Source organism: Lissotriton helveticus, chromosome 8, assembly GCF_964261635.1.
Source record: "Lissotriton helveticus chromosome 8, aLisHel1.1, whole genome shotgun sequence".
NCBI classification, from domain to species: Eukaryota; Metazoa; Chordata; class Amphibia; order Caudata; family Salamandridae; genus Lissotriton; species Lissotriton helveticus.
Window position 1 is genome coordinate 334,551,839 of NC_136069.1, and position 12,533 is coordinate 334,564,371.

The 12,533-nt window shown below is 45.6% G+C and overlaps 1 protein-coding gene across 1 annotated transcript in view; it reads left to right on the forward strand.

The window, feature by feature from the left end:
* WASF3 (WASP family member 3) overlaps nt 1–12,533 on the forward strand; it is a 203,307-nt gene that overhangs the window by 112,617 nt on the left and 78,157 nt on the right. Inside the window, exons 4-5 of the mRNA XM_078657113.1 lie at nt 7,550–7,684; nt 10,574–10,727. Coding sequence (XP_078513239.1) covers nt 7,550–7,684; nt 10,574–10,727 — 289 coding nt within the window. The remainder of the gene's footprint in view (nt 1–7,549; nt 7,685–10,573; nt 10,728–12,533) is intronic.

The window sequence follows — 12,533 nt, forward strand, 5'->3', positions numbered from 1 at the left end:
ACCAATGGATCCATGTTGCACAGGATGACCCAGCATACCTGGCCGATAGGAGTCAATTAGGCATAAACACCCTGCTGGCCCCGCTTTATAATAAGAGACTGTTGACAAAATTGAGAGGCCCAACCAAACACACGGTGTCTATATGGCATAAAGCTCAAAGACGACTGGCCTGGGAGGGGGTGATTATCAAGCTCACACCACTATGGGATGCCAAGGTCCTAGGTAATCTGCGACGCAGTAAGGGGTTTGACCAGTGGGACGACATTGGGATCTCTACGGTAGGAGATATGTGGACAGGGGGTGGTGTGATCTCATTCGCGGCCCTGAGGGAACAGTACGACATGGGAATAAATGAAACATACAGATATGTACAAATTAGACATGCACTCCTATCTGTACTAGAGCCAGGTACGACGGTCCCGGAGTCAGCCCCGTTAGAGGACCGATTGCTTACGGACTACATGGAAGCGAGTGCTACCTCACTTACCTACCGTAAACTGTTAAACAACCTACCGGATCCACTGGTGAAACTGAAGGAACACTGGGAGGACGAGCTTGGGGAAATGGACGAGGCAAACTGGAATGCAGCATTGGCATCGCCCAGGGAGGCGGGTATATCCGCACGCTTTAGACTGGTACAATTTAAAATACTACATAGGGTCTACTACACCCGCACAACACTACACAGAATCCATAGGGCGGATCACCCATATTGTCTAAGAAACTGTGGGGAGGAGGGTACGCTGTTCCATACGTTGTGGGCCTGCCCCAGTATACAAGACTATTGGCGGCGTGTAGCACGCACGGTAGGCCAGACTTTGCGGACGTCATTTACACCTGACCCCAGGGTTTGCCTACTGAATGTGTGGGACCAGACCGACCTGACACCGCATGGGAGGAGATGGGTAATAATTGGTATGATGCTGGCAAAACGTCACATAGCAATGAACTGGGGGGCGCACAACACCCCGACCCTGGCTCAGTGGTGCAGAAACATGGATATGTTAATGATGACAGAAAGAGCAGTCTACCAACAGAGGCTCAACCCACGTAAATGGAATAAGACATGGTCACCTTGGAACATATATAGGGGGGAGCTCTGCGAGCCACTGCCTGAGGATGACGATGTTGATAGCGCAGGGGAGGATGAGGAGATAGAATGAGGGGGAGGAGTGGTGGGAGGGGGAGGGGCGTTAGGTGCAGCGGGAAGCAAGAGCCTTACGAATTGATATGCTGATAAGTTTATAATTGCTATAAACCATGTATAATGCCTTGTGATGCTTCTACTCACGCAACTGATATAATTTAATTTTGCCAACGAAAACGTGTCATGACCCTTTGTTTGTAAGTTATAAAATAGAAAAAAGATAAAATTGAACAGTTGCTTAAATGGTTGGATGCAGCTGAATGTTGAAGCTGCACTGACAAATGTTTACCGTTGACTGATTACCATGTGACGGCAACAATAAAAACAATTTAAAAAAAAATAAAAAAAATAAATAAATAAAAAAAATAATAATAATACGGCATTTTGTAGAGCGCGAACAGCTACCTCACAAGGAGGTGTCCCGGCGCTAAAAGAACAGGTTAGATCATGAGGGCCAGAGTATTAGCCCCTAGCGAGGTTGGGTGAAAAGCCAGGTCTTCATCATCTGCTTAAAGCATAGCTCGGAGGGAGCCTGCTGAAGCGCTGGGGGCAGGATGTTCCAGAGTGCCGCCACATTGGCCGAAAAAGTTTGTCCTCCCAACCGGGCCCTTTTTGCTCGTGGAACTACAAGCTGAACGCGGCCGTTGGAGCGAAGAGAGCGGGACTGAGTATATCTCGGCAGTCGAGTTTTCAGATAATTTGGGCAGGTGCCATACAGAGCTCTAAAGGCCAACGTAAGTGCCTTAAATTTGATTCTGCTGGCTACTGGTAGCCAATGAAGTGAAAGAAGGTGCGGAGAGACCGAATGCTTGAAAGGGATTCGCATTAGCAGCCGCATTTTGGACCAGTTGCAGCCGCTGAATTAGGTACTTAGGTAAGCCCAGATAGAGGCTGTTTGCGTAATCCAGCCTAGATGTCACTGTGGCATGGATTACTGTTTTTCGGCAGTCCTCTGGTAGGAGTCGCAAAATCTTGCGAAGATTCCTCAGCTTACTCAGACAGCAACCAACTACTTGCTGGATGTGCGAGGCAAAGGAAAAACTATCATCCCATCGCACCCCCAAATTTTTTGCCGTTTGGCTAGGCGAAGGGGCCTGTCCCATCTCTGCCGGCCACCAAAGTTCTGAGGGTGGCGGGGGGTCTTTGCCAAAAAAGATCACTTCTGTCTTGTTTGCATTAAGTTTTAATTTGTTTGTGTTCATCCAGCATGCCACATCTTGGAGACAGCCCTTGAAACTCGAAAAGGACGCCTCCGACACCTCCGAATACGGAAACACCAATTGAGTGTCGTCGGCATATGAGATTGCCTTGACCCCCCCAATTGGCAATCAACGTAAAAAGTGGAGCCAGGTATATGTTTAAATAATAGTGGGCTGAGTGCCGACCCCTGAGGGATGCCACAGCTGAGGACCTTAGGTGTTGAAGAAACGGTCCCCAGCGCCACCTTCTGTGTTCTCTGAGTCAGATACGACTGTATCCAACACAGTGCCTGGTCCTGGATGCCTATCTCAGCTAGTCGCATCAGCAGCCTAGCATGGTCGACCGTATCAAAAGCGGCCGACAGATCCAGGAGCACCAGCATCGCTGAGTCTCCTGAATCCATCGTCCACCTCACTGACTCTGCCACCTCAATTAGTGCAGTCTCAGTGCTGAAGCCGGGCCTAAAGCCTGATTGCGTCTCATGCAGTATCCTGTTTTCTTCAGTGAATTTTCTTAGCTGGCGCTGGATTACTTTCTCCAGCATTTTACCCGGCGCTGCCAGCAGAGAGATCGGACGAAGATTGCTAAGATCCTTGGGATCCCCATTTGGTTTTTTCTTTAGCGGCAGGAGAGTGGCATGTTTCCATAACTTCGGAAACACCCCGGAGGAGATGGACATATTCCAAATCTGCTGTATTGTGGGAGCCACAAAATCAGCTATCGTGCTCCAGAGTTTAGGTGGACAGGGGTCGTCAGGCGACCCTGACTTACAGCGGCTTAGTTCCTGCATAACCACGCTCAAAGCTATCGGCTGGAATTGTGCCAAGGTATCACCAACCCCCACTTTAACAGCCCGGTCCGATTTCACTGTTTTCTTCTCCGGTCCGAAGGACTCATAGGCCTAGATGTATCAAGCCTTTTGCGATTCGTTAAGGCCGAAATTCGCAGAATTTCGGCCTTTACGAATCGCAAACGGACATTTTGCATCTTTTGGGATGTATGAGAAATTAGCAAAATAAGGAATCGCAAAAATTTGCGATTCCTTATTTTGCTATAGCATTTAAGGAATCGCTATTTTTGCGATTCCTTAAATGCAATGTATGTAGCATTTTTACATTGCGAATTTTGTTTAAGAATTCGCATATTAACACCAAATTGTAGTTGATGTTAATTTGCGAATTCATTTAAAAATGCACAAATTGACATTTTTTAGGGTGGCATGTGACGCACACACATGCCCTTAGGGCATGTATGTGCGCCATATGCACACTCATGTACATTTCAGGGGTGCAGCATGGTGTCTTTGAGACACCCCTGCACCCTTGAAATAAATCTCAAATTGCGATTAGCAAATTGCGAATTTGCAATTTGAGAATTCCTTCACAATCATTCCTATGGGCCTCCTGGCCCATAGGAATGCATTGGAAATTATTCCTTATTTGCGAATTCGCATTTTGCGAATTCACAATTAAGAAATAAAAAGGAATCGCTAAAAAAAAGCGATTTTTTACATACATTCCATTTTGCGAATTCTAAATAGCGATTCGCTAAAAATCGCTATTTAAGATTCGCAAAATGGAATCTTGATACATCTAGGCCATAGACTTGCATAATTTTATAGTCAAAGAAATCTGAAATGCTATCGCACAGAGTGGTCGACGGGGGAACTTCCCTCTCAATACACCTGGGTTTAAAGAAGGACTGTACCACCTTAAAGATTTCTTTACTCGAGTGTTCTGCCTGCTGAATCGATTCTGCATAGAACAGTTTTTTTGCCTTTCTAACGGCCTTCTGCAGTTTTTTGGATGCTTCCTTATAGCGGGCTTTTTCTAGGGGCCCGTAGTTTGCCCTCCAAAGCCTCTCCAGCCTTTTACACGCTGCCTTCTCTGCTCTGAGGTCCTGTGAGAACCAGGGAGCGGAAGGAGAGTCCCCAACACATTCCCTTCCACTCCACCAGATAGGGAATCCAAGAGGCTGGATGCTTTTGACAAGCTTATTTTCTCTTCCTACACGTTGGCTTTGTGGTTGGTGAACACTGCAAGCCTCTTGGGCAGATACTCCCATGCATTATGGGACTCAGTTGCACAGCAGCTCCCCATGCTTGCTGAAGAGTGGTACCCTATTGTGAACCAAGGCTTGGTGGATGGCTGGGTTCGCCATCCGGTGCGGAATGGACACCACAGACTCTGGATAGGATCATGGACTCTACAGTGATGCTCAATGGCCACACCTGGATGCGTTTCACTGGGTTTTCCAGGGATGTGCTATCACCCTTGATTGACATGCCATTAGATGGCTCCCACTTGTTCGGCGACAGAGCTGACTCAACGCTTGAGTGTTTTCAGGAAAGCTAAGCCACCGCTAGGTCCTTGGGCCTTTCTCTGGCTTCCCAATCACAGCAGCAGTCCTTTCACCCTTTCCATAGCAACGGTCGGGGCACATATGGCATCCGAAATATCACCCTACCTCCCAGCCCTGCAGGCTACCTATCCCTTTCTTGGACGGAGGCGAGGGTTCCAAAAAGTATGCAGGAGCCATGCACAGTGTATCATCGAGTCTCCCACCACTCCGGCTGCTGCAGCCTCCAAGCTGCTTTAGTGAGCACCCAACACTGTCATCCTGTTTGTGACAGGATCTGGCATCTCCTTCAGCAATGGGGCAGCATAACCTCCGACAGGTGGGTGCTCCAAATTATATAGAGGGTTTGTGCCTTTCCATTTTGGAAACCCCTCGTCCTCTGCCACCATCCACAGAACAGCTGACAAAGGACCATCTCTCCCTGCTCTGTCAGGAAGTGCAGGCTTGCTTGGCCAAAGGAGCCCTCAAGAGGGTGCCAACTCCTGAAGTAGGACATGGTTGCTATTATCGATACTTTCTGGTGTCGAAAAAGGACAGAGGACTTCATCATATACTAGATCTGCACCCTCTTAAAGCCTTTCTGCAGAATGAGAAATTCAAGATGCTCACCTTGGCTCAAGTCTGGTCTGCCCTGGACCCTGGAAACTGGACGGAAGTATTGGTCTGACAGGAGGCTTATTTTCATGTGCCCGTCCGTCGAGGACAATGGAGATCAGAGAATTTTGATCTCCGGCAGAGTCCTGAATCCACATCAAGCCTTCTGAAGTTGAGGGCAATTTGCTGGGCATTGAAACTATTCCTCCCATCCATCAAAAGAAGGTTGGTTCCGGTGTTCATGGACAAAACCTCTGCCATGTATTGCAAGAAAGAGGATAGTGTGGGGTTGTGCACAATGTGCCAGGAGGCCCTGCACCTCTGGTCCAGCCACAGGACATCTTCCTGATCGTGCAGCACCTGGCGGGATCTACGAATGCCAGGACGGTCAAGCTCATCAAATGATGTCTTGCAGATCACAAATGACATCTACATATGGAGGTTGTGCAAGGTCTCTTCCAAAAATGGGTAGAACCTTAATTGACCTTTTCGCCATCGCCAAGATTGTGCAATGTCACTTATACACGTTGGCATTTCCAAAGAGGTTCTCTCTTGGGGACTCGTTCTGTTTAGACTGGAACCCGGCACTCCTGAACGCCTTCCCACCGAAACTTCTACTGCCCTAAATTCTCAAAAATATCAGTAATGACCAGACCCTCGGCCGCTCAATGTGGCTCCGGACTGGGCAAGGAGAGTTTGGTGTTCTGAATTCCAAAGCATGAACTTCTATTCTCTGATCAGGCTGCCCCTTCGGAAGGACCTTCTGTAGGAGCAACAGGGTGGAGTTGTACACCGACCTACGCATGCTCCTCCATCTTGCATTGAAATTGTGCATCTACAGTTAAATGCCTTTGATCTGCCTTTTGAGATCGATTGTCATCTTGGCAGCTAGGCATCCTTCGACAAAGACTGTATAGGTCTGCCGTTGGGACAAATTTGTGGCTTGGTGCTCCTCTCTCCAAGGCGACCCATTCTCAGCCTCCTTGTTGGAGGTGTTATTGTTTGTGGTATTTTAGTCCAGCAAGGCCTTCACCTGGGCACCATTAAAGGTTATCATTTGACCATATTGGGTTTTTGTACTCCCAACTATCAAGACTGCTTTCTTGGTGGTCATTACATTGGCCCAGAGGGTCAGCAACCTTCATGCTCTCTGTTAACCCCCATGCACCAGCTTCTACCCAGACAAACATGCCTCTTTTCTGCCGAAGGTGGTCACTTCCTTTCATATAGGCCAGACCATCACTCCGCCTCATCCTTCTAAAGAGGAGGAGAGACTCCTCGCCTGGACCTGTAGAGAGCTCTTTCTTTATACATTGATTGCATCAAAGAAAATAAGTTGGAAGATCAGCTGGAGCAAAAAAGTGCAAGGCGGTGCAGAAACTAACCATCTCTCGATAGCTTGCGTTTTGTGTCAAGATCTGATGTTCATTAGCTAAAAAGCAGCCTCCTGAACATTTGAGGGCCCATTCCACTAGAGCCAAGGCCACGACTACAGTGTTAGCATGCAGGGTACCTGTCCTGGACATATGCCAACCAGCCATGTGGGTGTCCCTCCATATGTTCATGAGACACTACTGCTGGGAAAATCAGGCATGTCAAGAACGACATTTTGGCCGCTCTTTGCGCCAGGACTTTTTGTTCTGGACCAGTTTGCAGACCCACCTCTGGTTAGGTATTGCTTGGGTATCTATACCAGGGTGAAACATCTTCAGTTACTTATCTTTGGTAACACTTTTTCTAGTAGAAACTCTAACCGCAGATTCCTCACTGACCCTCTCATCCTCCCCACTCTGCGAACTGAGCTCCTCACCCTAAAGATCCCATTAGACACTGCATACTTGTCGAACATTGTTTTTTATGTGGCTCAGAGTTTGTGGCACGGAAGTAGTCTACAAAAAGCTGATGCCTGTGCACTGGGGTGGTGCTTATATGATGTTTAAGCTTAGACATTGAGAAAGTAATGTCTCATTTTGCGATGAAGTATTGCTAATTTGAAACTAGAGCGCTCTTTTTGGATTTAAACTGGTATGCCTAAAAACTACTTTTATTGGGTGAAAAGTATTGAGTTACAATATAATATAATAAACCCTATATATGGCTTTTTGGGTTCTTTTGTTTAAAGGGAGTGGATGCTATGACTTTCCTGTGTGTCATTTTAAGTGTTGTTTTAACTGGAGTGTTTGTTGAAAGTAAGACGCCCGTGTCTTTTTCCAGCCGCTCATCTTTCCCGCCTTTTGTTTCTCTCTGCAGGCAAACATGCCGAAGACATATTTGGGGAGCTGTTTAATGAGGCGAACCACTTCTACGTCCGCGCGAACTCTCTTCAGGACCGGATTGATCGGCTTGCTGTCAAAGTGACCCAGCTGGATTCCACGGTGGAGGAGGGTGCGTAGTGTGATTGTGCGCGCGCGCTGAGCCGTCGGTAAAACCACAGTAATTAATTCCTCCACGGCCGCTGCTCATTGTTCGAATGTGTTCAGCTGGCTTGGCATCTGCGTCTGCTGCTGTACAGTGAGCCTGGGAATAGCTGACGGTGATGAGGTGAATATAGGGTATCCCTTTCATCGGTCCTGCCCGGGCGAGAACTGGAGTCAAACTGGGATGGAGAACAGCCTTGCTTGCAGTCCGTTCTGAAGCTCTGAGAGACCTTGTCCATAATTAGCACCAAACCCTCGGCTCCTGTTTCTAACATCAGTCCAGAGTCCGTCTCATGAAATTATCAGGAATTATTTTTTTCCTCTTCGTTTTTACATTGTTAGTTTGTAAACACCCTTTCATCCAATTATGTTTCTTTTGTGGTGTTGTTTTCTATAATTATTATTCTCCTCCTGTCTTTCTTGCAGTCTTTTTGCCGTGTAGACCGTTTATTTCTGCAGCTGGCATGCCAACGACTTTGGATGAATGCTTCCCACTGTCACAGGGCTCCACTTTTTGGTGGCGCTTCAGTTTTAAAAGCAGATGCCTGAAAGCACCTTTTCTGTTTAGTTCCCAAACATTTGCTTTTAGTTTTCATCCAGCCACTGCAAGTCTTAGCAAAAGCATTGTAAAGGCTAGAGGGAGGACTGGTCATCTTGTTAGACTCGGACATGGAAAGGGGTCAAGCCTGCCTGGGGAGGGATGGACTTCAGACTGTGTTTTCTACGTGGGGCAAGAGCCCAAAACAAACCCAGTATAATTGTATACTGTGCACCGTGGCCTGTGCCTTTTCCTCATACATGGGGACAAAAAAAGCCATGTATGGTATAAGATACCCTTTACCGTTCTTTGCAGTACTCTTTTTTTCTTGCAGGGAGAGATAGTCCGAACTTAAAACTGGTTTTGGTTTCAAGTTCTCATTTCCCATTGATTTCGAATGTTCCTAAAAGACTTGTTCTACCTCTACAGAATCATCATATGGCTAGGGTGCTAACATTTTTAGACAGCAAATATGGTATATATATCCCAATGGATAGAAAGACTATACATTAGGTGTTCCCTTCTGGAGGATTCAATGATCCCTTTATAGGTAATGCATTTATTTCCATTGAGCAGGTTCGTATACATCCATCTTGAGTAAAGTGTCTCAGAAAGATCATCTTATTTCAGGTAGTGGAGCCCTCAAATCTTCTACACACTGCGAAATTACTGCTTTACAATACCTTCTCATATCTTTAAAACGTTGACAGCTAATCTGAGTTCTTTCCTGTTGAATCCACCCACACCCTCCTCCCGGCCTCGAGTGTGGCTTTCAATAAATCTGTCAAAACACCCCACGAGGATGGATTAGTAATCCCGGACCTACGGCTGTATTACTGGGATGCCAAAGCTCTCCCTATCGATGTTTGGGATCCGGAAAAATCCGGCACTTCTGATAAAATTGTATTGACTGGAATCCTATGGCGTATTGGTGCAGTTATCCTATAAGAAATCCAAAGCCTCTATCCCATTCCCTACGACAATAACCCTCAACAGTTGGTTTAGTGGGTGTCATGGAATAGGAGACTGACCGAAGAAACCCCCATATGGTCCATTAACTGGATTGTTGTAGTGTCTGTGCTGGCGGGCCTCCAAATGTCATAGGTATGTCCAATCTGGGGATGTTTGGACCATGAATCACATGAGATCCTACACAGACTTGACAGCTGACTACGACTTACATAAGTCCCAGTTATTTCTGATTCCTGCAATTAAAGCATGCCTATGACAAATATTAATACAGGTTGAATCCCATACCTCCATTCAGCCCTTTAGAAGCAAAGCTTTCCCTGACCAAAGTTGAAAACTTAGGTCATATCTGGTCTATACCGAACCTTAGTCAACAATACTCCTGGTCCATTCGTGGAGCTCTGAACCAAATGGATAGCAGATGTCGAACAGATTGACGACGAGGACTACCGTGGTGCAAAAATGGCTGCTCGTGAGTCAGACCTCTCAGCACGGGTGAGACTGAATCAATTTAAATATTTTCACAGGGTTTGCTATTCCCCAACTCAATTGCACCACATGTTGAACCCCGTTCCCAGCTTGTACTCGATGACGTGGGGTGCACCGGGCTCTTTCATTCACATGGTATGGGAGTGAGCAGTCACCCAAGAGTACTGATGGCAAGTTAGCCACCTCCTGCGAGTCATATTCCCTTTCACTACTACTGTGAGCCTGACCCCCTACATCTGTTGTGCCCAATCAGATTAGTACTCAATGCTGATGTAATTCCATTTATGTATTCAACTGTCCTTTGACTCTGCAGGGTTTTTTTGGTAAAAGAAAACCAACACATCATGTGTTTTTTTTTTTTTTTTTAAAAGGGTTATTTTAAATCCTGAAACTCTAGGGATGTTGTGTGGGTTCGATTTAAACTTGTGTGCCTCCTAGACTAACACAGAATTCAAACTTGTTTCCTCCTTCGTGAATGATGTCTTGCAGGCCAGACTTTGGGGTTCACCCACCCTGGGTACAGAGGAGAGCCAGTGAATCACTAAAAGAAAGCAAATACAAACTGTACTTGAAATCTCCATGGATCTCACAAAATAGAATAAACCACCTGGGCAAAGTTGCACAGTAAAAATTAAATCTGTATATCACTCGTTAATGTCCAATTTCAGTTTATTTTGTAAGTGTACGTTGTGTTGAAGTTCTTTTAATATTTCTTGTGTATTCACGATGTTACTTAATTTCAGCAGACAACGCTGAGGTATTTTTAATGTAATTATATTATTTGTAGCTATGCTTTTTTGTTAGTAGTTCAGGAATTAAGCATTGCTCTGAAACTAAAGATGTTTTTTATTGTTTTTACAGTTTCGCTGCAGGATATCAATATGAGGAAAGCATTCAAAAGTTCCACTATTCAAGATCAACAAGTGGTGTCTAAGAATAGTATCCCTAACCCAGTTACAGATATCTACAATACATGTGACAAGCCCCCTCCTTTGAACATTCTTTCATCATACAGGTATGAATTATTGGACATGTTCATTTGCTAATGCATGAAGTTGGTATGACTTAAGATCATAATGTCCAAAGGCTGAGAATACTAAATAAAAAAGGTGTTCTGGGGGACCCCTCCCTTCTAAATATAATTAACAGCCTATAGTGATTGTTACTTTTTTCGTATGAATTCAAGGAATTTGTCTACGTACAAACTATGTGGTAACATTCATTTTGGGGCACAGTAGTCCATACATCGCCTTTGAGGGCTGTAAAACGTCTCCAGCTGTGGATCCTGGTCATTGCTTTTGAGCTCATCCTTGCAAAAGATGCAGATCTGGCCAGGGGCAAATTACTGTTGAAGAAGATATTCTTTAGAATGGGCTTTTCTAAAAACTCATACTACTTTTCCTGTGTATTTTGAGTAGGACATTTAGGCCATTAAGAGAAGATTTTCTCTGTCTGGTGCTGCTGGTTTTGACTCCATGTGATAAACAGAAAAAGAATTAAGAAGCTCTACGGACAGAGGGACATTTGCTTCTCCCCTTACCTTTTTTGCATTCTGCCAAAGAACTTGTTTGTTTATGTGGTGTTTCTATGAACATTGTATATTGATGATTCGATTGTCAATATAATTTATTTGTAATTACCTTTGTCATTGACTATGGGCTATCATTTGTTGAGAATAGATATTTAAAAAAAATTTGTTTCCAAATTCAGTGTCAGCTGGGCGAGCATTGATTGGCAGCCCACTCATTGATTCTGAAAGTGTTTTGCTACGTGAATTTGAGGGAATCATTGTTTTTCATAATACGGGATACCCAGATTCCTGGGCAATATTGGGTCTGTCCCGTTTCTTTTTAAATTATCAGAGTACTCGTAGGTCAACTTGAGCCTGGCCGTGCCTTTATTCAAGTTCCTAGTACTGCGGCCCTGTGGGACCTCCTTTAATGTGTCTGAGGCGGTCCTTCCACTGCCCAAGATCACTCACTATAGCGGTCCCTACAGAATTGGGTCATGTTTTGGCGTTCTGCGCATGCTTAGGAAAGCCTTTTACTGGGTTCCTATGCAGACCAGAGAAACCCTAGTCCAGGTTCTAGTAGTGAGTGGCTTGGACTATGGGAACTCTCTGCTGGTTGCAATGAATGAAGGCCTCTTTTCCAGACTTCAGGTGATGCAGAACTCAGCGGTCCGTCTTGTCTGCAACCTTCCACCTCGCACGCCTTCTGAACCTTTATGTTCTCTCCACTGGCTTCCCATCAATAAGAGTGCTGCATTTAAACTCCTCTGTTTGGTTTCTAAAGCTGTGTACGGAAATGGGCCACAATAAAGTAGAAATAAGCTGCAGCCATACGTCCCAGTTCGCGCTCTCAGTTATAGCAAGTTATTACTTTTATGCCCTAAGCGTATTCGTATAGCTAAGTATGGGGGGGACGCTCTGTTTGCTTTTTGGCCCCCAAATATTGGAATTAACTACCCCTCCTGTTACACTCTTGTCCATACCTATTCTCCTTCAGAAATCTTTGAGAACCTGTCTATTCGATCTCTAACTCCTTAATTGACCCTTGTCCTGCAAGAGCCGCTCAAGCGTCAAGAGACCCCCCTCGGGGTTGATTAATGCGCTCAATAAAAAATACAATTAAAATAAATAAATAATTTAAGTTCTGAGCGAATCCACTGCTGACTCCAGCAGGAGGAGTTCTCCAGGTCCCTTGACCTGGCACCAGTGAGCAGAGCTGGTGTATTGTCTGACACCACGATTTGCCTGCGGCGAGTAAACCCCTTACACAGACTGGCAGCACGCCGGCACTCGGCCATGGCAGCTGCTCGG